Here is a 27,671-nt window from a genome sequence, read left to right as displayed (position 1 = left end):
GGGCGAAGGGGGGAAGGAAAAGAAAATCCAACTCAGACCGTCATAAGAAGCAACTTTCCATTTAATTATTCTACATGGATGGTTACCTTTTGAAAAGCTCTGTCTGGCGAGAAAACCTAGACCATCCCCATTGTCCAGACCCCTGACCTGACCCACTGAGGCTGCAGTGCTGAGTCTACTGGAGCCCAGTAGGGAAAGCTCTGCACAATAGAGACAGCAGGCTCTAGTCTTCAAGGTGTCACATCTGCTAGGTGACACAACTGCAATTGGTAATAGTAAAATAAATTTTTATTTGGTACTTTCAAAATAATACACACCTATGAAAAATCAAAATTCAAAAGCAAAAATTATCCTGCAAATTGGAAGGATGACAGAGTTGCCGAGCCTTTCTTGAAAGAAATGATTTTTCCCAGTTTGTTTAGACAGGGAATGATACTATCCCTTTCCTCTTCTGGGAAATGACCCTCCTAGGCTGTGGACTTTGAGTCATGAGAGGAGGACTTGGTACATGTGCCGATGGTTCCGCGATGGGTCCCATTGCTGGGACTGGGTAGCCGGGCTCCTTGGTCCACCTGGCTAGTTATTGGGAGGAGTCATGCCTTCTCAGGTGTCAATGAGCAGGCTCACCACTGAGCGGATTTTGCAGGCAAACCATCGCCTGAGGGGACAAAAGTATTGATAGTGGAATTGTTCAAACTCGGGGGTCTGGCGGATATCTCGGAAAAAGGCAATGTCAAGGTCAGACTCAGTAAGGATGATCAGGAGGAGGAGCAAAACAAAGAGGAGTCCCATGGTCACAAGGAGCAAACGGAGGACACTTAAAACAAACTTATTCACCTGTTCCTCCGGCCCGCCGTGCCCCTGACACAGGGCCCTCAGCTCTCCCCCAAGGGCCTCCACATCTGCAGCAGTTGGGGTGCTGGCCTCAGATTCCTTCTCCTCCTCGATGCTGCAGGTGGCTCCATTGATCTGCCGGGAGAGCAGCATCAGCTCCAGGCTGTGCTCAGCCACAGGGGTAGGTAGCACGCTGTCTGCTGGGCTGTAGGCCTCATCCGCAATCACAGCGACTCGCTCATTGCTGTCTGCCCGACTGCTCCTCACGTGAGGCAGGAAGGTGTCCCCGTGGGAGGAGGAACGCACGGGGGTGGAGTGGGCACTGTCCCGAAGGGACTCTAGGCCTAGAAAGACAAGAGGAACATGAAGAGGCTTTCTGTGTCCCCTACACACTTTGCTGTCTTGTGGAGACAACCCTGTTTTATTTGGTCACTGCGATCTTGAGGAATCAACAGCAGTGGCTGCTGCACTCTGTTTTGATAGCTCGAGAATAGCACAGGAGACTATTAAGAAGGGAAAAGGCCTGAGCACTTTTAAGATATTGATGGATGAAAGTGATAACACAAATTGAAAGAAACTGTGCTCATGGATTGAAGACTTAGTTTTCATGCAGCCTACAGATTCAGAGACCTTCCTGTCAACATTGCAATTGTATTTTTCACTAAAAGTTGTGTGGAGTCATGAAGCAATCTTAAGAAGGAACAGCAAAGCTGAAAACATCATGCTTTCTTGATTTCAACAAATCTATATAGTGTTCAGAACAGTATGTCATTTGGTGTAATCAGGCACATAATTCAATGAAAAGCACCTAGAGGTAAACCTAGATATATATGGTCAGTTAACTTATAGACAAAGGAGGCGAGAATCTACGATCTCTTCAGTAAGTGGTGTTGGAAAACTTAGACATTATAGAAGAATGAAATTGGATCGCTATCATAAACCACATACAAAAATTAAAATGGATTGAAGATGAATAAAAACACCAAAAACAATAGCACTCCAAGAAGAAAATGTTGACATCTCTTGGCAGTGAAATTTTGGTCCTGGCTCCAAAAGCAAAAACAATAGAAGCATAAACAGTGGTATTACATTAAACTAAAAAGCATCACCACAATAAAGGAAACTAACAAACGAAATAGACAACCTCTAGTGAATGGGAGAAAATATTTGCAAGTCACATATCGGATGAGTGACTAATACGTATAATATGTAAAGAATTCTTATATTCGATAGCAAAAAAGTTTAGTTTAAAAATAGGCAGAAGATCTCAATAGACATTCTTCCAAAGAAGACACAGACAGACCCTCAACATCACTAAAGGTAAGTGGGTAAATGAAAATCACACCCAGACAGTAAGTAGTTCATCAGTTAGATGGTTAGTATAAAAAAAAAGAAATAGCAAGTGTTGGCATGGATGTGGAGAAAAGTTCTTGGACACAGTAAACTGGTGCACTACTCTGGGCAGAATGGATCAAGGCAGTCTAGAGGTACAACCTTCCAGTTATGTAAGGTACGCGAATTTAATGTATGGCATAGTGAATACTATGATGTATATTTGGAATTCCTAAGAGTACACCTTAAAGTTCTCATGATTAAAATTGTATCTGTATGAGGTAACTGATAGTAACTAGACTTAGTGTGATCATTTTGCAATAGATAGAAATACTGCGTCAAGCTACACATTATCTGGGGAAAGAAAAATAAGACAGAAGCGGCAGCAGAAATCAGAATGGCCATGGTTGGTGGCTGTTTTCTTTTTTCTCGTGGTTTTAGCCTGGTTTATTAGTCTAACTTCTGGCTCAAGGAACAGGTTTAACTGCAATTTGAAAGAGTCTGAATCACAGACTGACTAGGTCACAGGCCAAGGCGCTCGTTTATCTCTTGGGCTGAGGAGCAGGAATGGGGAGCCTGACATGGTTTTGCCTAACTAGGCTTTACCAAATACTGATCCCAGAATTGCTTTCCTTGTAACAACCCAGCAGTGACTTGTAGACTTTAGAGAAGTTCCCTTTTGGACTTTTGCAATTGCTGTTGGTCTCTTCAACCTCTAGTCCTGGTTGTCCTGACCTTGTGAGATTAGAAACCCCGAGCTGCTCTTCCTAAGTGCTCTCTGGCCAGTTCTCTCCCTCTTTACTTTAGGTTAGGCTGACAGCACTCCTATTTTTAGACCCTCCAGAACACAAGGGTTCTTTGTCTCTGAGAAGATCTTACTGGACTAGTGGGGAAATTCTTTTGTATGTTAGAAAGGGTCTTCTGGACCCTAAGACTACCCATTTTTTACTTTCAGATGGAAGATTTCTCTTTCCAGGGCTCAAGATCTGGTAGGAATAAAGAGGACATGGGCTGATCACACCAAGTGTGCCCATATCAGAGTGCTCCCGGAGAAACAGCTCCTTGTTTCCCTGCCCATCATGGAGGCACTAGACTATCTTTCTCTGCGTGGGTGGCCTATGTGTGACCTGTGACTGGGAGGCCTGCTTTCTGGCTCTTGCTCTGGACTGACCCTGGTTCAGGGCTAGCTACAGAAACACAAAGTTCTTTTTAAAGAGCGTTTTAAAGAGCGCTAAAAAGTCAGTGTGTTGCATCTTCCTTGGCTTACTTGTGATGTGGTCATTTGCATCCAGGCCACTTGTCTGCCCAGCTTGGAAATTCTCCAGTGGAATGAACCCTGGACTCTGGGCTAAAAAATGGGATGTGAGGGGTTGTGTGTTTGGCGATGGCCACACCCTGCTAGCTGCTTAGACCCATCACCTCAGCGTGAGTATATTTGTTCTCCACCTCTGCTTTCAGAAGCTCAGGATCCTAGTTGTATTTTGTCTCTTCCTAAGGTAAGATCTTAAAGTGAAAATGCTAAAAAAAAAAAAAAAAAAATTACAAATTTATCTTTTAGTGACCCCATGAAGTAGTGAGAGTGAGAGGTTAGGGGACTTACCTAAAGTCATAGAGTTGGGTTGGTAATGGCAAAGCCCGGGGCAGAATTTAAGCCTCTTTCTGCTTAATAATGGTATTGATCATAGTTTGATTCTGGGCAGTGGAATAACAGAAGGAATTAAAACAATTGCCTGCCCCTGTTTCATATTTAGGTTCTGTTTACCCAAGAAACTTGTGAAATTCAGAGCATTTCAAGGGACTATCCCCTTACAAGGACAATTGACCACTTGATCTTCCACATTGTGACCAGCTTAGTTGCCAGAAGCCTCTTCATCATGAGCACGACTTGCCCTACAATTAAGCCCTAAGCTTTCTGAAGAAGGCAAAGGCTTTGACATCAGAGAGAGAGCTAGTTAGAAGAAGAAACATATAAGCGTAAGTTTTTGGTGGGCTCAGTAAACAAGATAATGAACGTGTCCATTTCTAAGCATAGGAAGTCTGCCAAAATTACTCAGTAAATGTTACTCTTTTGCTCAACAGGAGGCCTCACTGTAAGATTATTCCCACAGCAGGTTAGTCCCGTATAGAAGTTGAGGTTTCACTACCACCACCCACCTCACTCTTCCGTCAAAGATGTTATGGAGAGGTGGGTGCTGTGGATGGGGCCTGGGCAAGTGGCACAGCAAATTAGTGTCTTTTTTACCTTGGAGGTGCTCCAGCTGATTGCCTTGCCCAGAGGTGGCTGTCAGGGGGCCCGTGGGCACAGCGGTCAGGAGCCTACCCCGGAGCCGGGGCCCCATCCTCAGGATGCGCACGCTCAGGGGCCGAAGGCAGTGGTTAGTAAACCGGAGCTGCACGCGGACTCTGGTGTGAATCTTAATCAGACTCTTCCCCATGGTGGCCCAGGAAAGGCAGATACTTCTTCGGTGGAAACCAGTCAGGCAGGGAGGAGACAGAGGAAAAAGATGGAAAACCAACCAAGGCCAAAGGATTTTTGCTACCGTCATGCATGGCAGCCCCTCTGCAGTGCCTCCCAGGTGGGAGAGTGGCCGGCGCTGCTACAAAACAGGCTGAGCTGTTGGGAAGAGCGGCTCTGAGAGGCCAGTGTTATCAGGGAACTGGATTCAGTCTGAAGTACTCAGCCATAAAAAGTAATGCTCTGAAGCCGGTGGCTGTTGTCCTGAGGCCCATATAAGGGCCCTGGATCTTTCAGAGACTGAAGGACTAAGGGCAGGGGGATCAGGATTGCCCCTGCAAAACCAGGATGTGCAGCTACAGATACGTTGGCCTTCGGGGCTGGGTGTCTGTGAGGAAGAGGCTGTGGGGCTGGAGGTGGGAGCCCTTTGCAGAAGTGCCCCAAAGAGTGAAAGGCGCAGACATACCTAAGTATCCACTCTGGGTCAGGCTAGTGCTAATGACAAGTACTCCTGGCACCCCTGAGAGCAGAGGGCCAGACCAATCAACACAGCCACTGTTTTTAAGGGTCACAGTTCCTTGGGGTTACATAGTTTACTCAAACCATAATGTTACATTAATGTTTTTGCAGTTTACCTGTTTTTGGAGATAGCAAACAAAGATTTTTCTCCGGAAAAGTCAAGTGATTTCTGTGATATTATAGGCTGCATGGAGTATGGAAAGACAACCTCATGGAACACAAACCAAATAAGTGTAACTTGGTGGGAGTTTGGTGTCTGTCCTTCTGGGATTTTCACCACATTGCCCTCAGCCCTGCCTTGGATGGGGCAGACAGTCAAGGTCAGCCTTGTTTGTCAGGAGCTTTAAAGACAAACCGCCCTTTACAGAGGAAATCTGCTTCCTGAAAAATAATCCATTCTTTATACATTCCCGAGTGTTGTAATCCCTGTACTGATTTAGCCACTAACTGCTAAAGTCTTATTTTATCTGCATCCAAACCAGACGTCCATCTGCCTCCTCCTGCTCTCCTGCGGCAGTTCTTAGCTTTAGCCGATCCTCTCCCACGCCAGCCTTAGTGGGTCCTGGCTGTGGCTAGGGTGAAGGTTGTGCTTATCTGTAAGTGGCCTGGGCTCTAGGTGTGAAGAACAGGTTGGCCTGAGGAACAGCGCCTGACTGTGGCCTGACCTGGTAAGTGTGACATTCTGTGGACTGAGGTTTGGGAAGCTGTCCTCCAAAACTTTTCTTAGTAGCCCCTCCTCACTGCACCCTTCCCTGGCATTTGCAAACATGGGTGACTATTTTGGACTTTGATAAGCTTTGAAGCTGCTGCAATAGGAGATGGTATATTCTGGGAGGTGGAAGGCTCAGCTAGAGCCTCATAGCTTATCCAGAGGGAGCATGAAAACAGCCTCTGAATCTGCTAACCCTGCTTGGCAGCTGTTCTAAATAAACTATGTTGGCATTTAGACAGCCTCAGTCTTTTGTCTCAGCATACTTCGGGGGGATGTGGTTCCTCTCATTTTATACATACATTAGTGCTGGCTTCCCTCAGGGATGGCCTATCTCTGGGAGGACAGTCAACCTGACTTTCTTCAGGATCCTTGGGATGAACCTGATGGCCTTAGCCTCAGGCTGGATGGGGGTGAAAGGTCACAGAGAGGAGGAAAAGTTCCCTTGAGAGAGAAGAAATTTGTTCCACTTTCCTGAGGTAAACATCCCAAAGGAAGAGCCTAATGCTAGCACAGTCCAGCATGACTAGCACAGGAGGACAGACTGGCACAGGACAGATGGGAGGCCGTCTGATGATGGTCAGACAGCTGTAATTCCATACCTGGTGCAGCGGTTATACTTGTCATTGTCAAGGCCCTCCATACTGCACAGTGTGGGCAACCTGCCCTAGGAAACATGTGGTGGAGCTCTACCGAATCATTGACTTCCTGGCAAGGATCTTTGCACTGTGCTTGAAGCCTGCCTAGGAAATGCCTTTATCCCTTTCAGGTAGTCCTGTATATAACCACTTCCTCACAACCCAGGGAGGAGGTAAGGAAGATGTTCTTGTTTCACCAATGGAAGAGCTAAGACAAATAATTGATGGTAGCTGCCCAGCCAGGGTTCTCAACCCTAAGACTCTTTGTGGTTCTATACTGTACTCACGGTGATGCAAAGGATTAGACCCAGACCACCACATCAGGAAGTTCTAAACACAAATCTGAATCCTCCAAGAGCACAGCAGAGTAATGACATCCTTCCTAACGTGAGTGATTCTTCCTTAACTAGCAGCATTCCTATAGAAAGGGCAAAGATGCTTTCATTTCCAAGACAAGTTTGAAGTAATTCTATTTCCTGCTCCTTGAAAGCTGAAATTCTACAAAAAACACCATCTGGGGATGAAAGCACTCAACCTGTATCTAGCTTGTGGGGCAAGCTGTGTCAGTGACAACAGCTAGAAGGGACTGTTAATACCAAGGGTGTCTCCTAATAGTAATAATTACCCAGGGGGTGGAGAGGTGTTGGCCTTGGTGGCTGGGGTACTTCAGTTTACTGAAGATGTAGACTTTGTCTCTCCTCCCATTTCCGCCTCTTCCCAAAGGAAGGAAATGTAGCAAGAGATGGGCACACTGGATTTCCTGAGACGATGGTAGGGAATTCAGATAGCTAGAGGACAGCTCCCTGCAACTGAAGTAGAAGCTAGTGGAATGCTTCAGAACCAAAATTTTAATTTCTTGGTTAACTGCCTCAAGTCACCTGCTCATGTAAGCTTGTTTTCAGAGCTGGTAAACAAAGAAAATGCCTTTGATGAAACACAGTTTCAGAAGTGCACAGAACCATGTAGGTCCTAAATATACAGTCTCCCCAGGGTTTATCCCAATACTCTTCAAGTCTATAATCCCTTGCACTACAGCTAGGTGGTGCTGGGTGGGGGCTCCCCTTTATCTGACATCCAGCTAGTGTTCCCACCAAGAGTAAAACCTCCTTACCTCTGGGGAAGACTGTCTTTCATAAAGCAAATTTGCTTGCATGAAATCTACTTATGACCCCTGAAGAGGCTTTAGCTCAAGCCACAGCTTGGAGCAACCCTGTGGTCATCTCCAGAGCTTATACTCACCTTCCATTATTGAGATGTGAACGGCTCTTCTCCGCGTCCTGGGGACACTGCTAAGCCTTGGGCCATGGGTTATGGAGGGACAGCTGCGGCTGGGAACCATCCCTGCTCTGAGATTAAAGAAGAGGAGGGCCATGTCAATTCAGTGCACAGGTACAGTAGTTGAGACTTAAAGGTGAGGAGTGACCAGTAGAATTGCCTGCTGTATTTTGCTTGTAGATATTTATAGTTGCTTCTTGCCGTTAGACACAGCTACAAACTCTTTCACTTTGTATTTCAAACCCACCTGAATGTTTTATTAGTGTGGCAATGGTTTAGGGGGCAGAATTATCAGCAAGTAGGGCTTCAAGATGAGCAGTACTCATGAAGATGTGCCTGAAATGATAATAATAGGCCCCTGTTCTTCCAGCAGGCTGCTGCCGCAGGGGCTGCAATGATGCGCCATCCCCAGATGGCAGGTGCAGCATGCTCAGGCCTTGTCCTCTGGGCCACTTGTATTCTGAGTGTTACCAGTTTCTAAAAGATGGGCTTCTGCAAAGCCTGACTTACAGTTATACAGGAAGCATGGGTCCTGAAACTACTGTAGGCCCAGAGTGACAGGGCTGTCACTCCAGAACCAATGGAATATTGCTGCTTGAATGTGCCCTCCCATTTTCTATGACCAATTTCATGATGTGGGAGAATAGAACAGAATTAACTACCCAGGAAGGAGGCTCCTGGTGCTCACACTGTCTGCATCACTTCTCATCAAGGCTAGAGGTACCAGAATTGGCTATGTTTGCCCACACTACTAGCCAAGACAACTCTCCTTACCTTCCTTCCTGTCCTTTCTCCCACATTTGGGGACCACTGTGGGCAGAATATTTGTACCACTCCCACTGCTGACTCTTGAGATTCTGGGATCTGAGATGGGCCTGATTTGGGGGGAAGCCCCCGGCTATTTACCTGTGTATTTCCGGTGGCTCTCGTTTGATCTTGGCACTGGACTCCATTACTTCTTTTGCAACTCGGCCACTAGAAATAGTATAATAAAGTGAATGGCAAGAAGTGAGATGGTGTTTTAAGACTGAGCTTCTCTGCAAGGATGATATCACTGGCCTACCCCCCTTCCAGGATTTTGGTCACTGAGGATGGCTTGCTTGCTGGAGTAAAGATTCTAAGATGTCCTGACAGCTTAGCTTAGAGAGCTCTCTATTTCTGAAGTCTTTGTATCTCCATTCTCAAATATTTAGAAATGATTCCTCATTGTCCCAATGTTCGAAAAATGTTGAAAAAAAAAAAAAAGGTTCTTCAGAAAGAAATGAAGAGCGTCACTGTTGTAGTTCACCTTTTGCTGCTGTTATAAGGAGGCAGGAGAAGATACACATTTTAAACCCCACAGACAAACATTCTGCAGGGAAGGAAAAAGAATCAAAGGATTAGAAGACAGGAGAAATGGATGGAAACCACAGGTTTTTCTGGGTGTTTCCAATGTCTTTCCTAAGGGTAAGGACCCCTGAGCATCTCTATAGAGAAGGGTCTAAAAATTAGGACCATAATGGTTACTTACTGTCACTATTTACCTGTATCGGAACCGGCTCCCTTTAAAGAATAAGTTGCTGCTGGACACCGTGCGGACTTGGCTTGACTTCTCCAGCCTGCAGCAAGGCAGAGTCCAGTGTCACACGGGTTTTGGCCACATGTTCCCAGGTCTTTCTAAAGGCTACTTGAGGAAAACGCAAGCCCGCGTGGGGCTTTTTATCAGCGCTCACTTTGCTGTGATTCTTCTTTAGGACCTCAGGCTGTGCTCCCCAGTTCAATGCCAGGGAGTCTGGCTGAAATCGGTTTTCATGTTAAGATAGTGAGGGCTCCCCAGGAAAGCTTCATAGGGAACACGGAAGGAACTGAGAAGTGTCAGGGATGATGACCTTGGGGATCTAACAATGCCACCACCTAATCTAGTCAGGCCACTTATTAGCAGGGAGACCTTAGATACATCTTACCCTCTCTCAGCTCCAGTCTTATCTATAAAACTGATGAAGCTAGAGTCCCTGCCAGTCCTGTATTTGATGATCCATGTCCCTATTGGCAATTGTGGGTGAGGAGGTAGTGGCTGCCCTTCCTATTCCACCTGCCTCTTGGAAAGTCCTTAAAGTACATTACCATATTAAAGTCTTGGAGAAGTCCTACAATAAACTAGCTTAGTTTTAATAAAAGTTCCCTAATTTATTTAAACTTGGAAACATTACCTCTCTCCCAGAAAGTAACATTAACATTACTTTCAAGGGTATAGACCACCGGTATGGAGTGCTGCATGCGCACTTCTCTGATCTCTTTGGTCTTCTTGCATGTAGAGAGGAAGCGTGAGCAGAGCTGCCCAGAGTGATGTCTGGCAAGACCCAACTCAGCCCAAACATGCCCAGGACACCCAGAGGGCTGGACTCACTGCCCTTTTACTTGAACATATTCTTGAGACTGATACAGCTCCCTTCAAAACAGGGGCTTCAAAGCCACAGACAAGTGAGGGAGCTGCTTGCTGAAAGATGCTCAGAGTGAGTCCAGAGTATGTAGCCAGAGACTTGGTGTACCTGGGGATCTGATCCAGGCTAGAGGCTTTCAACTCAATTAGGACACTAAGCAGTCAATGGAAAACTGCAAAACAACCTTAGATTCCAGGGTGCTGTGTGAATATTGGCTGGTCTAGCTAGATTAGAAGATTTGTTAATGGAAAAATTGTCACAGGTTCAAAAGTACAATTCTCTCTCCCCATAGCACAGATGGAAAAACAAAGGCTCCTAGAAATGGGGCTGATATGTTTGTTTGGCTTTCCCTCCTGGACAGGAGGGAAGTTTTGACCATGTCAAGGTTTCTTAAAAGTGTCTACTCAGTGAGAAGAAAGCAGCTCATTTAGGTTAGAAGTCAAGTTAACCTAAATTTAGTTCAATGTCAAATAGCCTTTGGGGCTGTGACTAGGAACTGGGAGGAGACTAGCCACCGGCCCACCGGCATCCCATAGCAGACAGTAGTGACCCCTCCCTGCCCAGGTTACAGGAGTCAGGGTCCTGGCCTATCAGGGATGAAATATATGTTACACACACTTTTTCTTCCTTCCTGGGTTTTCCCTTTTTTTTTCTTTTGGCTGTTGCAAACACATCTGATGTCCTGAGTCAGATCCAGCTTATTAAAGCATGTATCAAGGAATTCTATTTTTAAAATAAGACCAAGGGTCTTAGTGAAACTTGCTTTATTTGGCACCACCACCCTTTCTTGATGGACCATTTCCTTTCTCCCTAGTGTGTTTTCTAATCATGTTCTTAATCAAATAAACAGTGCAAAAGACTCATGCATTTTACAGAATCCTTTGGCCCTAAACTGGCTTATCAGTAGCAGATAAGCCCTTACCTCTCTTCAGCTCCTCTACCCCAGCATCCCAGGCACTTGACCAAAATGGGCACTGTAATGACCAGGGACATGGTAATACCCCAGGCAGTGACCCACTAGCACAGGCTGGCATCCATTCTACCTCGGCACCAGGCTGCCTGCTAGGGTGTGAACCCCAGAGACTCTCCAGGGCTAGGGAGCTTCTCTGGGCTCTGCCTGCTCTTTTATGAAGCTGTTGTATTCTAGCCTCACAGGACTCATTCAATTCAAGTCTGGCACCCATGGGCTTCCCTGGCTCAGTCTTAACCTGAAAAGATCCAGAATGGCCTTACCAGTGGAGCCTGCGCAGAGAGTATCACAAACCAGACCTCCTGGACAATTGCTAACGCATACCGGATTTTAGGGGGGTGGGTACAGTTAGACCTTCAGGAAAGACAGAGACGGGTCTGAGTTTTCTAAGGAAGCCCAGCCTCATCATCTCATGTCTCCTATAAGTTCCTCAAAGTTTGCTAATTATTCTAGAAGTAGTGATCTCTATGACTCTGGCTCTGATAAAGGGTCCTTGTTACATGTGTCCACTCACTTGTAGAAGGCTTGGTTCTCGATTCCACATTTCCAAAGGTGCTTGCAGGCTTCTGGAGTTGGAGCAAAATATGTGAGAATAATTTTCTTTTCCTAAAAAAAAAAAAAAAATGCCATATGGAGACAGCTCAGTGTGGATAGAGATGTGAAAGGTGAAGCAGACCAGGACACTGGCCTGAGCTAAGAGGTCCCCACAACTCAGAATAGATCGCAGACAGGGAAGGGACTACTGCCCTGCAGCTGGCTGGTTGCAGAGAAAACCAGCAGGACCCATTGGGGCAGAGCTCAGTTTAGCATATAAGCTCATGTCCAGCAGGTTTAATCGGAATAAGGCTCAACTGGCACAAATTGACCAAGAAAGCTCTCACCACAGAAAGAAGTACTCTCATCTGGAAGTTTATTATTATTATCTCTTAAAATTTTCATATGGCAGCAGGAGAATATTACTTAGCACTGTCTGGAGGCATAGAATCCCTGGAGTCAGCGTCCATGAGGAAATCCTGTGCTCAGCATCTAGCTCCTCCTCCATCCCTCCATCTCCAGATTTTGATCTTGACCTTGGCTTAGCAGGCAGGTGTCTTGGTTCTACCTGAGCCACCATGGCTCCGTCTTGGCCACTAGGAACCACCCCAGTGCCCAGCTCTCCCCAAAGAGATGGAAGCTGCACTCACCTCTTTCTGACTTACGTATAAATAGAAAGTCTTCCCTTCAAATTTCAGCTTGGTCACTTCGTTCCTAGAAGCACAAAGAAAGCACCTGTCACCTCCCTGCGGGTTGCCTGTTTACCGCTAAGTCTTGCAGATGCACAGCCCACCCTGACTGGAAGGGGCTCCAGGCACAGACAGTTTTAGCCAAAATCAGAACTGAAACAAGACAGCAGCGCAGTGGCCTTAGAGAGTTGTTGAAACAGTTCAATCCAGTTTTCTGGTCAATCACACTATAATAATAGGGTGATAGGAGGGTTTCGGGCTCATCAACAGTGGCTGTAAAAGGGAAACATTTGCATGGAAAGTGAGTCTAGGCAGAGTGTCCCGGGCTATTTCAGGATTTGGTTCATAACACAGGTGCATTATCTAGATGGGACTGTCAAACGTGGGATGCCACAGGTAGCTGATGAGGCCAAAGGTCAAGGTTCAGCAAATAATGAAAAACAATGCAACCAGGTTCTGAGGGAGTTGAGTCTTTCAGGTGACTGTGCCACTGGATGGAAAATGCAGTTTAATGCAGACAAATGTAACGATCTCAGGGAGGGGGTGGGGAAACATACCAAAGAGAGAGAACAGATTACATGGAACAGTCATGCAGCGTACTGACCAGGAAAGGGGCTTAGGGGTTTTTGTAGAAAAATCCTTGAAGCCACCAGCCCAGTGAATGGCTGCAGTAAAAGAGGTAAACAGGATACTGGGGTACGTCACCCGCCGGACAGACACAAATCAGAAGAAGTGACATGGTTACTGTACATGGCACGGCTTCGACCTCACCTCCGCATACTGCTCTCAGCCTTGGCTACATTTACAAAATGGAAAAATGGCCAGGGTCTTAGGTGGATGTCCCTGAGAGCCAGAAAATGAGACCGGTCACTCCTGACTGTTCTTTCAGTGGCCTGACACAGCTGCCCTGTGGAGCTGCAGTCCCTCCCGCCTCTCTGGGGGTAGAGTCCTTATTTTTCTACCCATCTGGGACCACCAGGAGGTCTGACCATGCATATCTGCCTCCACTTGGCTTCTTCCTCTTTGCAATTTCTAGGGAGATTTCCTCAATATCCTAGGAAGTAACAGAAAGATAGTGAGAACCATTCACTCAATTTACTGCTGGGCAAAACCCAGGGAACAGAGGGAGGTCACTTGTTCCCTGTAGCCCTAGAATTCATGACTGGGTCAGGATGAAAGTGACTACCATCTCTGATCTAACACAAGTCACAGGCATGCCTCTGACACCCTCCCAACAGATCGATCACTCTCTCACAGAGAATCCAGTAAATAATATCTGCATGCAGACCATCTATGCTTCAACAAGCCAGCTAGGAAAGTAAAGAGTCAAGTCTGGATTTCTACCTATTATTTTAAAGTTGTTATCAAGTGAGCCGTGAGGGGCCAGTACACGCAAAGCATCTGGGAGAACTGGATGAGCATCAGGGCTTCCAAATACATTAGGGAACACAGGTTCCTATAATAGGGCTGCCTACTTATTTCTAGTTACACATGCCCCCACCAGACTTTCCATGAGACAGCTACCCCATCAGAGGTTGGCCTGGGGTCTGGTCCAGGGCCTCTTGAGAACATCTGACAACAGGGATGTGTCTAGTCAACTAGTCCTCCTCTGGGAGAGCAGTGACTTGGTCCTGCTTATTCTTTCTTCTTGCAAAGTAATATTTTTGGATAGGAAACTCCAAAACATCACTACTTTTACACAGAGAGCACAGTCAGCAGGCCCACCTGTGAAGGCCTAGCAAACAGGCACATTGGGGTGTTCACTGGTCATGCCCTTATAGCACACGGCTTTGTGAGTTGCTATTCTAAGGATGGGGACCTGGCTGGGCGTGCCAGAGGGGCAGGTTCACCCCCACTCTGGGTCATCACCATATTGTCATTCTTCACAAGATCACCAAGGGTGGGGAAGATGTTCGTAGGGTCAGCAGGGATGGCCCGAAGAGGATGTGGGCCTGCAGCACCTCAGCAGAAAGCAGCTCCACCCTCAGGTTCTCAACTAGCTCTTCTGGAGAAGGCAAAGGAGTGAAGATGGATAAGCCTTCCCTGTCTGAGCTCTGCTAGGAGAGATCTGGCCTAAGCCTATGAGAGGAGTTGGCCAGCTCAGACTTGGCAATGAGGCACAAGAAGGCCAGAAATCACAGGGTCTTAGGAGCCTATGCAACTGTTGTGATGAGGCTGAAACTGTTTGGACAGGCCAGAAAACATTTACAGGATTTGTATGGTTGCCAGCACAGCCAAATAGCCAGCCACAAACCAGTCGGTGTTGCATCAGCTCCTAGAGCTGCGTAGAAAAAACTGAACAGATAGGTAGAGAGGAAGCAGTTTGGAGGTGCTTCAGCTGAGACAAGGGCGCCTGTCTCCTAGCAATAGGAATGCTGGGCAGGAAGTGGGGTGGGAAAGGACACTTAAGTCCTAAGAGGGACAGCACAGCAACAGAGCAGCACATGTGCTCTTGCAGGCTCAGTGCCCACCCAGCGGTCAGCCTGAGGAAGGTGTCCAGCCGGACCAACAGGGTAACTTCTATCTGTGACAGGTTCACTGTGAGCCCCTCCCTTGTTAGGAGGGTGGGTAAGGGGGTGGGGTATCCACAGAGATCCTATGGTTCCCAGTAGCTAGCTGACAGTCCCAAGAACTCAGTGTTCATGGAAACTTTGATTTCTCAACATTAGATCCAGTCCCAAGTCTCTTGTCCTGCCCAAAAATCATCTCTACACTTTCTCTCTGGAGAGGCTGTTGGCTCTCAGGAACACCCTTTTTGGAAGTATAGGATCCCAAGGAAGAGACCACTTCCTCCATCAGTCACATTGTGGCTGCAAAGCTTTGGAGAGGGCTCCGAACCATAAGTGCCCAATCACAGACAAAGAACATGGGAACCGTCTCCCTCCCCAGGTGGTGAGGCACACGGCGCCAGTGGTGAAAATGAGACACTCACCACTTAATGAAGTGGACCCTCTTGTTTCCTTGCAGAACAACAAACCCAAAGGGAGTGAAGGCCAGAAAGGCAGCATTTCCTGACACATCCTGCAACACAGAAAACTCATCAAGGAGGTGCAGGCATAGAGGCAAAGGGTGAGAACACCGTTCATTAGTGACGCAAAGGTAGTGCTGGGCAGCAGGTCACAGAGGGAGAAGCAGGACATTGGGAATCACACACTGAGGTTCCAATCACAGCCTTGCTGCTTGCCAGCTGTGCGGCCACAGGCCCTGACTGGAGATTGTGGGTTATACTGACAGTCACTTCAGAAGGCTTGGAAGAGGACATCCAAAGAGAACGGCCAGCCTCATGCGTGGCCTGTGGGACTGTGAAAGAGTAGTCACTTTGGAAAGCAGTTTGGAAGTTCTTCAAATTGTTAAACTTTAGGTTACCATATGTCCCAGCAATTCTACTCCAAGGTGTATCTGCCCTACAGAACTGAAAACACCTGTCCAGATAGAAACTTGCACATGAATGCTCATAGCTCATAGTTCATAATTGCTGAAGAGCAGGAACAACCCAAATATTCACCGACAAATGAAGAAACAAAATGCACGTCCCACACAACAGCAGGTGATTATTCGGTGGTAAGGAGGAGTAAATACTGGTGGCCGATGTGACACAAAAGCATCATCTCAGTGGAATTAGTCAGTTATAGAGGGGAACATACTATGGATTCATTTATGGGAAATGTCCATAACAGGCAAATGCAGCGAGGCAGGAGATCGCTGGGTGCCAGGGCCTGTGGGGGGTGGGGATATGGGGAGTGACTGCTAATTGGTACAGGGTTTATTTGTTGAGGTGATAAAAATGTTCTAAATAGCACTGATGGCTGTACAACTCTGTGAATATACTAAAAAGCAAAACAAACAAAACAAAAAAACGCCAAAATGCCCATTTAGATGAATTAAGTGGGAAAGCTGTGACCAGCCCTCTGGGGCCTGAACCAGCAGCGGTCTCCTGGTCACCCGTCATTCATTTGTAAGCTTTTAGGCCTGAGGTTCTGCTGAGCAGAGGGGAGAAGAACTGATGAGGTTCCCTCACTGGGGTGGACGTGGACAAGATGACCAGGACTGCTCTAGGCTGGGATGGGCATAGAGAGCTGATGTGTTACACCTTGGAGGAGTTTCCTTTGTGGTAGGGGCTTCAGACAAGTCTGTTCTTTCAGGGTCTGAGTACATTCAGGTGGCCGGAAGTCAGTGCCAGGACGTGGGCTCCATGTACTAGCAGGACAGCTGCGTGGGTCACACACTGCAGACGCTGCCAGGGTTCCGAGTCAGGCTCCTGCACGAGGCAGTGGGCAGGCCTGGCTGTCGGGCTCCCCTGATCGCTCCCCACTTCAGGGGATTCAGGGGTTTGCCTCCCTGGCACAGATCTTCAGCTTGACTGGACTTATCAACAGTGGGGCCTCCAAAGACCCCTGTGAGCTTTGCCTCAGGGGAAAATACAGCTGTGCCTTTACATGGTCTCTTAGAATCATGTGTCTGAGGGACCCTCTCTTGTGGCACAATGGGCTAAAGTGCAGCCCTAAGAAGCTAGCCTGGCCACAGCCACTGTAGCATAAGTCTGATCCCTGGCCAGGGAGGAGGTGACCCACATGGCACAGCAGACCTCTTCTGACCCAACTGCTGTTCCCTTCAGCAGTGTATTTCAGTAGATCATCTGCCTGTTCTGCTCCCCACTCTATCTCTGGTGAATCTTCTCACCACCTCCCCATATACGGCCTGTACCCTAGTTCTTGTATACATAAATAAATCTTAAAAAAAAAATAATCACAGGTTTGAGTAGGCAATAAAGTATGTTTTGTGAACACTTCTAATTAATGTGTTGTTATTATTGTCTAATTAATGTGTTGTTATTATTGTCTAATTAATGTGTTGTTATTATTGTCCTTTCCTCAGGGTCTGTCATGACCTGGACACTGCAAGCATATTCAACCCATGGACAATCAATGCCTGTTTGAAAATAACCTGAATAGAGATCTGGTGAAGCCAGAGGGCTGGATTCCCTCCTGCAAGTCAACCCATGCTTGGTGGTGGCCTTAGTACCTGAGTGCTAACACCACACACCAACACTGCCCCTGAGGGTGCTCCAGTGTTCACCCCAAGGTTGGCAGAGACGGGTCAGGGCAAGTGGCTCCTGGGGGAGAATGCTAGGAGAGGTGCTGCCTGCTGGGTGGTCGCTCCAGACAGAGGACCCAGCAATGTCCTACATCTGTAGGTTTAGAAAGATGGAGACGAGGGTGAGGACCTCACCTTCTTTGTACTGGTACAGAATAGACACACAGGAAAGTTTATCAGTGAATGCAGAAGACAATGGTGGGGTGGGGGGGAGCAATGGGGGCTAGGGGCACAGTATCAGACTGTGCAGTGGAGCAAGTATGTATGTGAGCCAAAGTGAGGGGGCAGGCAGAGGTGGGGGAGGGGCCTTGGTACCCTGAGAGAAGGACTAGGAGGAGGAACAGAGAGAAGAGGGGACAAAGGGTTGGGTCTCGAACTACTGTGTGAAGTAAGTAAGGGAAGCAGAGGGCAGGCAGCGCAGGGCCTTCCTCTGCTCTTTGCTCCCTGTGCCCCTGTGGGCCGTGGCCATGGACTCCGGGGAGGTGCATACAGACTTGGTTGGGACTCTGCTACCCGCTGCCTATGTGGCCTTGGCCAGGTCCTTTCATTTATCTGTGTGTCAGACTCTCATCAGGATAGATGACATCACGCGCCTCAGGTTGTGTTTAGTAGGTGCCTAATATGTGCTAATGGCTGTGTTGGTGTTCACATTGTTATAATTAGCTGAGTTACTAATTAGCTGAGTTGGTTGAACTGAACACAAAATTATTAAAAAAAACCATCTAATGTTTTATTATATTTTCCTGATGCTGATGGATTTAAATATGCTAGATGGGAAATGTGTAGGAGTATGGGAGAGTCATGCATTGTTTAAGGAACATTAGAGAAGGGAGATCTAAATGGTACATTTGGAATTTTGGGTGCAAGAGAAGTGGGCAGGAAAGAAAGGAGCCAGAGACTGTGACAGTTTGAGATCCGGGCGAGTCATCCAGTGACAGCCTCCTGCTGGCCAGAGCCAAGGGCAGAGAAGGCCCTCCCCTGTAATGTGCTGGCTGGATGCATACCTGGTTGGCACTGTCTGAACACCTTACAGCCAGCCTGAGTGAAGACAGGGGAACAGCCTTTCCTGGACTAGACTAGATTTGAAAGAGGAAGCAAACAGGGAAAACCCTGAAAAGATGCCACATCATTCCACTAAATACTAATAGCAGCTTGTACAATCCCCACTCCAGACTCATATGGGCATTGCAATTCTCCACATGCTTCCAGTGCAACAGTTGTGTTTGCAGGCTCTGAAAAGCCCTGCACCTGGAGTCCTCAGGGCTAGAGGACAGCTGGAATCTTTCCTGGTAGGCGCTTGAGGGGTGAGGATGTGGAATGACAGTGGGGAAAACTCACATCTCTACCAGTATGAAAACACAGCCAGCCACACTGCCAACTTCCCTGGGATTTTCCCACTTTCTTCTAACATGTCAGTCTTCTTGTGAACCTGCTCTTGGGATCTATTGCAAAAGGACAAGTACATGACAAAGAAGGAAATGGGCACAAGAAACATGACAGTAGTGAAGTACTCCTCAGCTCTTTCGTGTTATCAAGCTGAAGTCCATCTTTCCATCCCCCTGAAATCAGAAGCCACAGGGCTGAGCAGTTAATGAATCTGAGAGGCGGAATAAAAACTTGGGTCTTGACAGCTACAAAGTAGCACCAGCCCCAATTTCCAGGCCAAGTGCCATGAGGGCTTGGTGTTCCCTGTGACAGCTCAGCAGAATCTGAGAGGCTAAAGCCAAGTTTTAGTTTCAGCAGCCAACCTACCAGTGCCCCACAGCGCAACCCAGAGGGTCCACCTGAGAAGGAGGGCCAGTCATCTCGGATCCTCTAGTTTCTGTTTCTCTGAGGTCAGAGGTAACTTGTCAAGATGGGAAGGAGGTTTATTTAGGTGGCTGGGTTAAGAAAGTAATGATCCTTTGATCCTCAAATAAGGGCAGCAGATGAAACACTAATTTTGTTTGTATGGCTGATCTATCAGATTCTGCTGAGATCAATTTTCTCCTCGCCTCCACTAACTAGACATAAAGCCACTGGCAAACTTACATTAATTTTTTATAAGAGAATTCAAACAGTTTCGTAGGTCTTTCCCTCTATATCACTGGCAATGATTCCCAACTGGTTTCTAAATAAATGCTATCTATCCAGAAGAAAGACCAAGAGAGGTAACTGAAAGCATAGCACTGAGACAACTCTGGGTTGAGTCCCAGGACTGTCCTTATCAGTAACTTTGGACACGGTAGTTAGTCCCTCTAAGTCTCAGTGTTGTTCTCTTATAAAGAGGACAGAAATATCTTTTTTGGCAGTGGTAAATGAGCTAGTGTGTATAACTGCCTGCAACGTGTAAGCTCCCAACAAGCGGCACCTTTGTGACTTGTAATAATAAGGTGGCAAATAGCTGGGTATCTGTGACAGGTCTACCTGCTCCAAAAACCTCAACTGGGCAGGATGCTCCAGTCTGGGCCTGCAGGAGGCCTGGGGCAACAACTTCTCAGGGTTCCTTGGAAGGAACACAGTGAAGGTGGGTCAGCAGGGAACAGACACACCCCTGGGCTGCCAGTCTTTGCTCCGCTGTCCTACAGCAGCAGGAGGGGGATGCAAAGTACTCAGGACAGCTGTGCAACTTCAAGTTTGCTAGATCTCCTCTTCCTGGTCCCCGGGCCAGACAAGGACACAAGGGCAGAAAGGAAACCATCAGTGTGGACAGGAAGACCAGAATCTTCTTAATCAGTTCAGGAGAACAGAGCCCAGCTGAAGCGTTGTTCTGCTCTCATTTAATTATCAAAACGATTCTTCTTCCGTCCTCCCTAGGGCTGCATGCCCCAGATTCCCTGGGCCCAGTAATTGCCTCTCTGTTAATAGGAATCATCAGTATTTATTACACTGAGTGCTCCAGCTTATTTCAGCTCTCCTTGTAGCAACATTAAGGCAAGTGCTTGGTAGCATGTCACCAAAGTGACTCCACTTAATGACAAGAGTAAAAGCTCCCAAACTGTTTGCTGAGGAGGGCTGAAGAAGCCAGGAGCTGGAGAAAAATGACATGAACAGGGCACTGAGTTGGCCCTGGGTGAGTGTGGAGTATAGGGCTCAGGGACAGGGGACTGTGGAAGCCCAGTGAGATGACTGCACCCACCTTCTCCCCACAGGTCGTCTCCTGGGGCCTTCTGGTGCATACAGAACATAATAGCAGCAAGGCACTTAAGTTAAAATTTCTGCTTTACCACTCAGGGCCTTGTAAACTCGGCTTCCTGGAACTTTAGTCTTATCTATAAAACAGGAAGACCAATATCTACCTCACAGAGCTGAAATGAGGGTTAAATGAGAAAATAAGGTGAAAAGATTCCAGGGAGCCTGCCATGGGAGGCATATGCCACCAACATCTCGCCCTGCCCCTCCCCCTTCCGTCTAGGAGTTGATGCTGTAGGATACTGTGAGGTATGTAGACTGGACCTCATACAGTGCCTGGAAAGGACAGTTCCTTCCTGCAGCCTCTTCAGCCTCTCTGACAATGCACAAACTCGTCAGAGATGGGGCTGGGCCAGGAGCCACAGTCTGAGGCACATGTGGATTTGGTCTGGATGCCCTGCTAGCTTCCAGAGGTGCAGGGCCAGTGAAGAGGATTCACCAGAGACAGAGTGGGGAACAGAACAGGCAGATTGACAAAGTACCCTGCTGAGGGGAGCAGTGGGCGGGTCAGGAGAGGTCTGCCACGCCATGTGGTCATCTCCAGGGCAGGTGGGAATTGAATTCATGCGGAAGTGGCTTTAGCTTCTCAGTGCTGTACTTTAACCTACTGCGCCACCAGGGAAAGCCTTAGGCAGCTTTGTTTTTTAAGGTCTTGGAGTAACTTAGCAGTTTTGGGAGCAGTTATTGCATACCTACTGGAGACACTCATACAGATAAGGAAAGAGATAAGAGGCTCGGAGCAGTCACCAAAGGCTCCAGTAAGTAGAGGCCCCATAACAGAGTGGAGGCGAGTTGACTCCAAAGCTATGTCCAGTCCTATGGAAGACCCTGCCAATAGTATCTGGGCAAGTTGTGGCATTTAAACTATATCTGTTATGTGGAGGCCTTTATTTAGGAAGTTTTGCAAATTTCTTTGTAAAACTCATGTCAATTTTTAAGTTTAAACAGGCATGATTGTTTCTGAAAGTGCTGACCCCCACCCAAGAAATGGCTGTAACTGGTAGTAGGCTGCGCTGGAGGATCGAGAACTGTGAGCTGGGCAAGGTGACCAAGGTTTTTGAGTGCCAGATTGTTCTCAGAAACTCAAAGTTTCTACACTAAATCCTCACCAAAACAAATCACCATCGTTTCCCCAAGGGGCCAAGGGAAATGACACTGTCACCACTCTCTAGGTTTCTGGGCTTTTATTCTAGTATTTTAATTTTTGTTGTAACTGAGTGTGTCCCCCTCTCCTTTTAGGAAGCAAAGATCAATGTTCTCCTACTCCCACTGGACACGATTTCTCTCGGAGATGTCTGAAAGTCTGTTTTACTGGTGGTATTGGGGCCTCTCTGGTAACAGAATCATGTAGAAAAACTGAGCCAGAGGCCAAGAAAAACTGAGGCAGAGGCCAACTGAGGCAGAGGCCAAGGCCAGTCAGCTACTGGATGGGAGGTAAAGTGGAGGGATATGGCCATGGAGAAACAAGGGGAGCCCATGCTTCCTGCAGGGGTGGTGGCTGCCTGAACTCATCTCCAAAAAGCAAGATTACTGTGAGTAATAACAGAGGTTTTTTCCTGGGCAGAGCCTCCCCGATTGGTTCCTATCTCACCCTCACAGGCACGTAATGGAATTAAATGACTCCATTTTTGTTGCGTGAGGTGACTTACGCTGTGGGAGTCAATAAAACCCACTATAAGAAACTAGATTACGGGTCAGCGAAGGGTGGGCAGTCTGCCGAGCCGCCTCAGATCATTCCCTGTAGGGGGCCTCTCATGTTCCTCCTCTCTTCATTTCCACCAAATTACCCACTGCTGCCAAAGTAGAGCCCTGGTTTCTGTTTTGTTATTTAGATTGACTAAGACACTGATGTGGCACCATAAAATTATGCAGCATGGCACCCAGGGGAATTTCCAAAAGGAGACATTTTCTTTGGCATCTGTCACCAAAATAGGAGTCCATCATTCAGATCTGAAGGGCACCGATTTGTGGTCCCCTGATACCTTTGCCCTCTAGAGAAGGCAAATTCAGTATAGTCTCCAGCCATGGGTCTTACCTTACACGGGTGAGGGTCTACTCCATATGTCTCCAATGTCTGTGCTTTTCTTAAAAAGTTCAGTTCTGATGTTGCTGGTGTTTGACCACTGCAATATTAAAAAAAAAAAAAGTTCAAGGTTTCCCATAGGTTCCTCTCAGCCAAGCTCTGTTAAAAAGTGCTCGGGGCTCAGGGTGGGCCTTCCTGGTGGCGCAGAGGATTAAAGCACAGCACTAAGAAGCTAAAGCCACTTCAGTATGAGGTTGATCCCTGCCCAGGAGGTGACCACATGGCGCAGCAGACCTCTCCTGACCCGCCCACTGCTCCCTTCAGCAGTGTACTTTGTCCATCTGCCTGTTCTGCTCTCCACTCTGTCTCTGTGAATCTTCTCACCGCCCCTGCACCTCTGGCCTGTACCCCAGTTCTGTATGCATAAAAAATCAATCTTAAAAAAAAAAAAAAGTGCCCAGGGTGAGGAAAAAATCCCAGTTTTTCCAGAGAGTGTGTTCCCTGCTCTGTTCTAGTTCTAACTTCAGAGATTTGTATCTAGGGTCAAAAACCCTGAGGTAACCTATATAATGTATGATATAGGCTAAATGTAAAGCAATAAGAGGTGGTGGGGAAGGTGGCAAACTGGTGAATGTTACCCCATCTACTGAGGGCAGCTGCACCTTAATTCTGAGATTGCTATGTGGAATGTAAAGCACAGCATTGCTAGAAGTAATTTTGAAGGCTAAGTCAAGAGATACTGATTTTTAAAAAAGATTTATTTATGCATACAGAACTGGGGTGCAGGCCAGAGGTAGAGGGGCGGTGAGATGATTCACCAGACAGAGTGGGAGCAGAACAGGCCAGTTGACAAAGTACACTGCTGAGGGGAGCAGCAGGCGGGTCAGGAGAGGTCTGCCACGCCATGTGGTCACTTCCGGGGCAAGCGGGAATCGAACTCATGCGGAAGTGGCTTAAGCTTCTTTGTGCTGTGCTTTAACCCGCTGTGCCACCAGGGACGGCCAAGAGATACTCATTTTATGTGGTATTTCATACTTTTAAATAGCACGCAGGCAAACAAAACAAATTTGCAGGTTGGCTATAGGCCATGGGTTTCTTGTCTGTGAAATACAATGAAAGGGCTGTGTATCTTGCTGGTGCCACCTACCGCTATTCTTTTACCAAAAGGAAACACAGGAATAAAGGATGACAAGACACAGTAAGAGACAGCTCTGAGCTTCCCAGACTCCACAGTAGCTCTGTGTGTCCACAGAGTGAGGACTATGAAAAGGAGACAAACAGAAAAAGAAACCAACCCTGGGACCAGGCTATCTGAAGAAAGGGCCTTCAGCATTGTTCCCTTCCTTAGCAGAATGCAGAACCAGTGACAATATAACCACCAGGCTCTCTCAGATATAGGACTGGGCTTATTCAGTGGGAGGAAGGTGGGCACTTTGTCAAGTCAAAACAATCACTGTGGGCAGGACTGAAGGTTGCTCATTTCTAAGTTCATCTGCCTCATGTGATGGAAGGAAGATAAGTCAACCCAGGGAGAGATTCACTCTGGTGTCACTCTGGCGAGATATCAATCAAACAGCACCATCATACACCAGCCTCTGTGCTGCCTGCTGTAAGATACACCAAGAAATAAAGCGCAGTCTGGGCTCTCAAGGAACTTGAGCTGGAGTTGGAGAAGCATATTTTCACATTCTGAAGAAGAGGCTGACCTGGAGTAAGCAGGTTCTGCAGAGTGCAGACTTCTCCACCTACCAGTGCACCAGGACACTGAGAAGCTGTCTGCCTGTGTGTGGGCAAAGGGGTGGCCGCCCCAAGAAGCTGCTTCCTTAGGCCCTGTTGGTGCTGGTGGATCTCATGGGCTCCATTCACCTTGGACCCTAACTCCAGAGCCCTCCCCCTGGGCACCATATCCTGGGGGAACCCCCATGTCATATTAGGTTTCTGCAGGACTGTCCCCACTGCTCTGACAGTGCCTCAAATCCTCCTGGCCATGCCTCCCACTGACTTAGCACATAAACTTTAAATGAACCCTGAACCTTTCTAGGTCTGTTTAGACTTTGACCACAAGGGGCCGCTACTTCCCTAGCGAGAGTGAAAGGAGCCCCAGGGTGGGCAGACAGTCGGGTAAGGGGCACTGCCCAGGTGAGGGTGGGATGCAGCCTTGCCCCATACACAGTATGCTGGAGGTCTGTTTACAGATTAAAGATGCCGCAGGGACGTATGTGCTAGTAAAATCTTTGAGTGAAGGTGAAGTGTTTTGGTCTTTGTGGGGTTTTTTGTGTATGAAAGAGTGGGGCCAGGATCGGAGCTAGTTTAATACAAGCATTAGAAATATCTCACCCCACCTTGGGTTTATCCTTCCCCAGAAAGGCAGCTACACAACCATTTGAAAATATATATTTTTTAATTGTGATATTTAAAGTGATAGCATATTTTTTCTAACACGGATCGTGCGTAACTTGTTTTCTTTATGGATTATTAGTTTAGGGGAGCTGCTCCATTGTGTTACACAAACTGGAGCCCAAGACCCTATTGCTTATTTTAAGTCAATTTTTGTAGAATGTCCTATTTCATATGGGTGAACAACATGTATTAATGCTGTTTTATGAGATTTGGCATTTCCTGAGGAGGACAAATCTCCAAGTTTCCAGCTGCTTCTCCTTTCCTTTCCCCTTCGCAGCTTGTAGGTCCGGGTAAGGCAGTGCTGAAGCTAATGTGAGGACCACAGCATTTCTGAGTCCGGCCAGACCTGTGTAGTCCCGGCTGCCCACCCAGAGCAACACGTCAATCTTGCTGCCTGAAGGTAGCACACATATCCTCTTTCTCTCTTTTTATACTTTTTCTTTTTCTACCAGTTCATGCTTCTTCCCTCTTCATTTATCTTAGTGAAATGAATACCTTTCAGAGTCTAGTCCTCTGTTTTTCTTACAAATTCTCATACCTTTAAACCTCTGCCACATTCTTCATAGCAGCTGAGCCCACGGGCCTGCGGCTGTGCTGGCTATGGGGGAGACGGCTCTGAATGGCACGTACCTGAGTTCCATCTTGTGAATCTCGGCAATTTTCCTTTCCAGCTTCTCTGAATGTTTAGGGAAAAACTGGAACTTGGAGCTGTAGCCTTCAGGATGTTTCCCTGGGTCATAGTCTCCAATCTCCGCTTGCAAAAGGAAAGCAGAGGCAAACTGATATGGAGATCAACACTGGCAAAACAAGAGACTAACACACAGAGCAATCTAGCACGTGCCAGATTTACAAAGAATGTTGGTCCGGAGCATGGCTCAGGCACACACTTACCTGGGATCGTATTGAGCATAAGCAGTCAGACCGGAGAGCTGACCCACTGTTCTGAGGCCACAAGTAAATTTACAATAAAAGAATAGAAGCCGGCAGTGCAGTCCTCATCCCCCCCAACCTTGAGAAGAGGGCCTGGAGCAGTGCTCCCCGTGGGGCTTAGTCAGAAAGACAAGACCGTGGGCATGAGCCCGACGGTAGTCTGTCATGTTAGGGGTGTCTGCAAAGCATAGGGACTTAGCAGCAAATTAATGAATACGCCATGATCCAAACTCAGACCTCAACTCTCAGTTCAAATCAAGTCAATACATTTGAATAAATGACTGAGGGCTGACCAGATGGCAGGGCCCTCAGAGACAACTGTGGACTGGGAAGACTGACTGTGACCAGGACCTGGTGCCCTGTACAGAAACACCAGGTCCTAGGGCTTCTCGATCTCTGGCATGGTGTGGGGAAGCCCTCTTCTGCCACCACACAGAGAGGGCCTGTTCCTAAGGCTGGAGATCTCAGATAAGGGAAATTAGGGGGGAGGGGAGAGGTCCATAGTGCTCTCGACAGCATGTTCCCAGGTCAGAACCAAGCTTTCTCTGTATCAGGCAGTCCATCAGGAACACAGGACGCTAAGAGAAAATACGATAAGAAGTTCTAGCTGTTTTGTCATTGTCCTTTCTGCTTCCCTAGCAAGAGCCACAACCAGTACAGATGGGCCTTGAGGGAGGGCTGAATGTGCCTTTCTTGCCCAGCTGAATACTGTGCTTATGCCACAGATCTACTGATTGCATCTTCCAAATTGCTTGGAAATGTCTATCATTTAGCATGAGACTAAAGGTTTCCCTGAGTGTGGAGTCTGGAGTGACCTTGAGCCACAAAGTCATTTATGATGATTTTATTTGGAAAGCTCCAAGTGGAGATATGAATGCTGGACTTCACATACTTCTTTAAAGGAGAGGGGGAAAAAAAAGGCAAAAGAAAACATTTCAATGTGATTGCTGGAATAAAATGGAAGGAGCATCGTTTGGTACCCTGGAGCAGGGAAGCACCTTCTACACTTTCCATTTAGGTGATCTTTAAAACAGAAGTCTCAGGAATCAAAGTTGCAATAGGCTGACTTTCACATTCTTAATGCAGCTGTGATACTTCTCTTGCCAGAAGAGCTTTAGTTTCTTATTGGCAAGCACTTTTCAGTTTCTCTTCACAAACTAGCTGCCTGGAATTCACAGATTTCCAAGTAGAGTTCAGATTCTTTGAGGAGAACATCATGAATTTATTGCTATAGTCCAAAATGATCAAGCCAGTGATAGTAGCCTAAGGACAAAGAAAACTCTAGCGGTGGCACTTAGGAAACCCCAATAGCTGTGAAAACATCATCTATGAACAGTGCATTCCTTTTCTGCTACTCTCTGAAAAGCTAGTCTGGGCATCAGCTGGGTACAGACTCAACTTATCAGCATGTTAGGAAACATTACTTGGAAACATTTTCCATTTTGGGCACTGTGAACTGAAAGGTCTGAGAGATACTGGAATTCCAACATGCCTCACATCTTTGAGATTTGCATGAAAGGGGAAAAAAATTGATTCAGGTTACTCTTGAGTCGCAGTGACTTTCTGAACCAAGGGTCCAGGGAATGCCCCCAAGACAGACTCAGAATGACTCAAAGGGGATGGCAGAAAGAAGCAAGTCCAGTTTAGACTGTGTGGTTAGTGCTTTCTAGGTTCAGGG

General features: G+C 47.2%; 1 protein-coding gene across 2 annotated transcripts in view; it reads right to left on the bottom strand.

Annotated features, from left to right (window-relative positions):
* Positions 1-270: 270 nt before the first annotated feature.
* FRMD5 (FERM domain containing 5) overlaps positions 271-27,671 on the bottom strand; it is a 273,565-nt gene continuing 246,164 nt past the window's right edge. Inside the window, exons 6-15 of one of the 2 annotated variants that reach the window (XM_012728768.1) lie at positions 25,694-25,817; positions 22,676-22,763; positions 15,308-15,396; positions 12,337-12,400; positions 11,667-11,758; positions 9,286-9,360; positions 8,669-8,737; positions 7,727-7,833; positions 838-1,178; positions 271-658 (exon numbers count right to left, since the gene is read on the bottom strand). In XM_012728768.1, coding sequence (XP_012584222.1) covers positions 611-658; positions 838-1,178; positions 7,727-7,833; positions 8,669-8,737; positions 9,286-9,360; positions 11,667-11,758; positions 12,337-12,400; positions 15,308-15,396; positions 22,676-22,763; positions 25,694-25,817 — 1,097 coding nt within the window. In that variant the 3' untranslated portion in view covers positions 271-610. Of the gene's footprint in view, positions 1,179-7,726; positions 7,834-8,668; positions 8,738-9,285; positions 9,361-11,666; positions 11,759-12,336; positions 12,401-15,307; positions 15,397-22,675; positions 22,764-25,693; positions 25,818-27,671 lie in introns of both variants that reach the window. The other variant, XM_004687853.2, reaches the window with a different exon arrangement.

This window comes from Condylura cristata, unplaced genomic scaffold (genome assembly GCF_000260355.1).
Source record: "Condylura cristata isolate star-nosed mole 26May11 unplaced genomic scaffold, ConCri1.0 scaffold00023, whole genome shotgun sequence".
Classification (NCBI taxonomy): Eukaryota; Metazoa; Chordata; class Mammalia; order Eulipotyphla; family Talpidae; genus Condylura; species Condylura cristata.
Note: the sequence above shows the minus strand (reverse complement) of the source record. Positions and strands in the feature narration are given on the sequence as shown.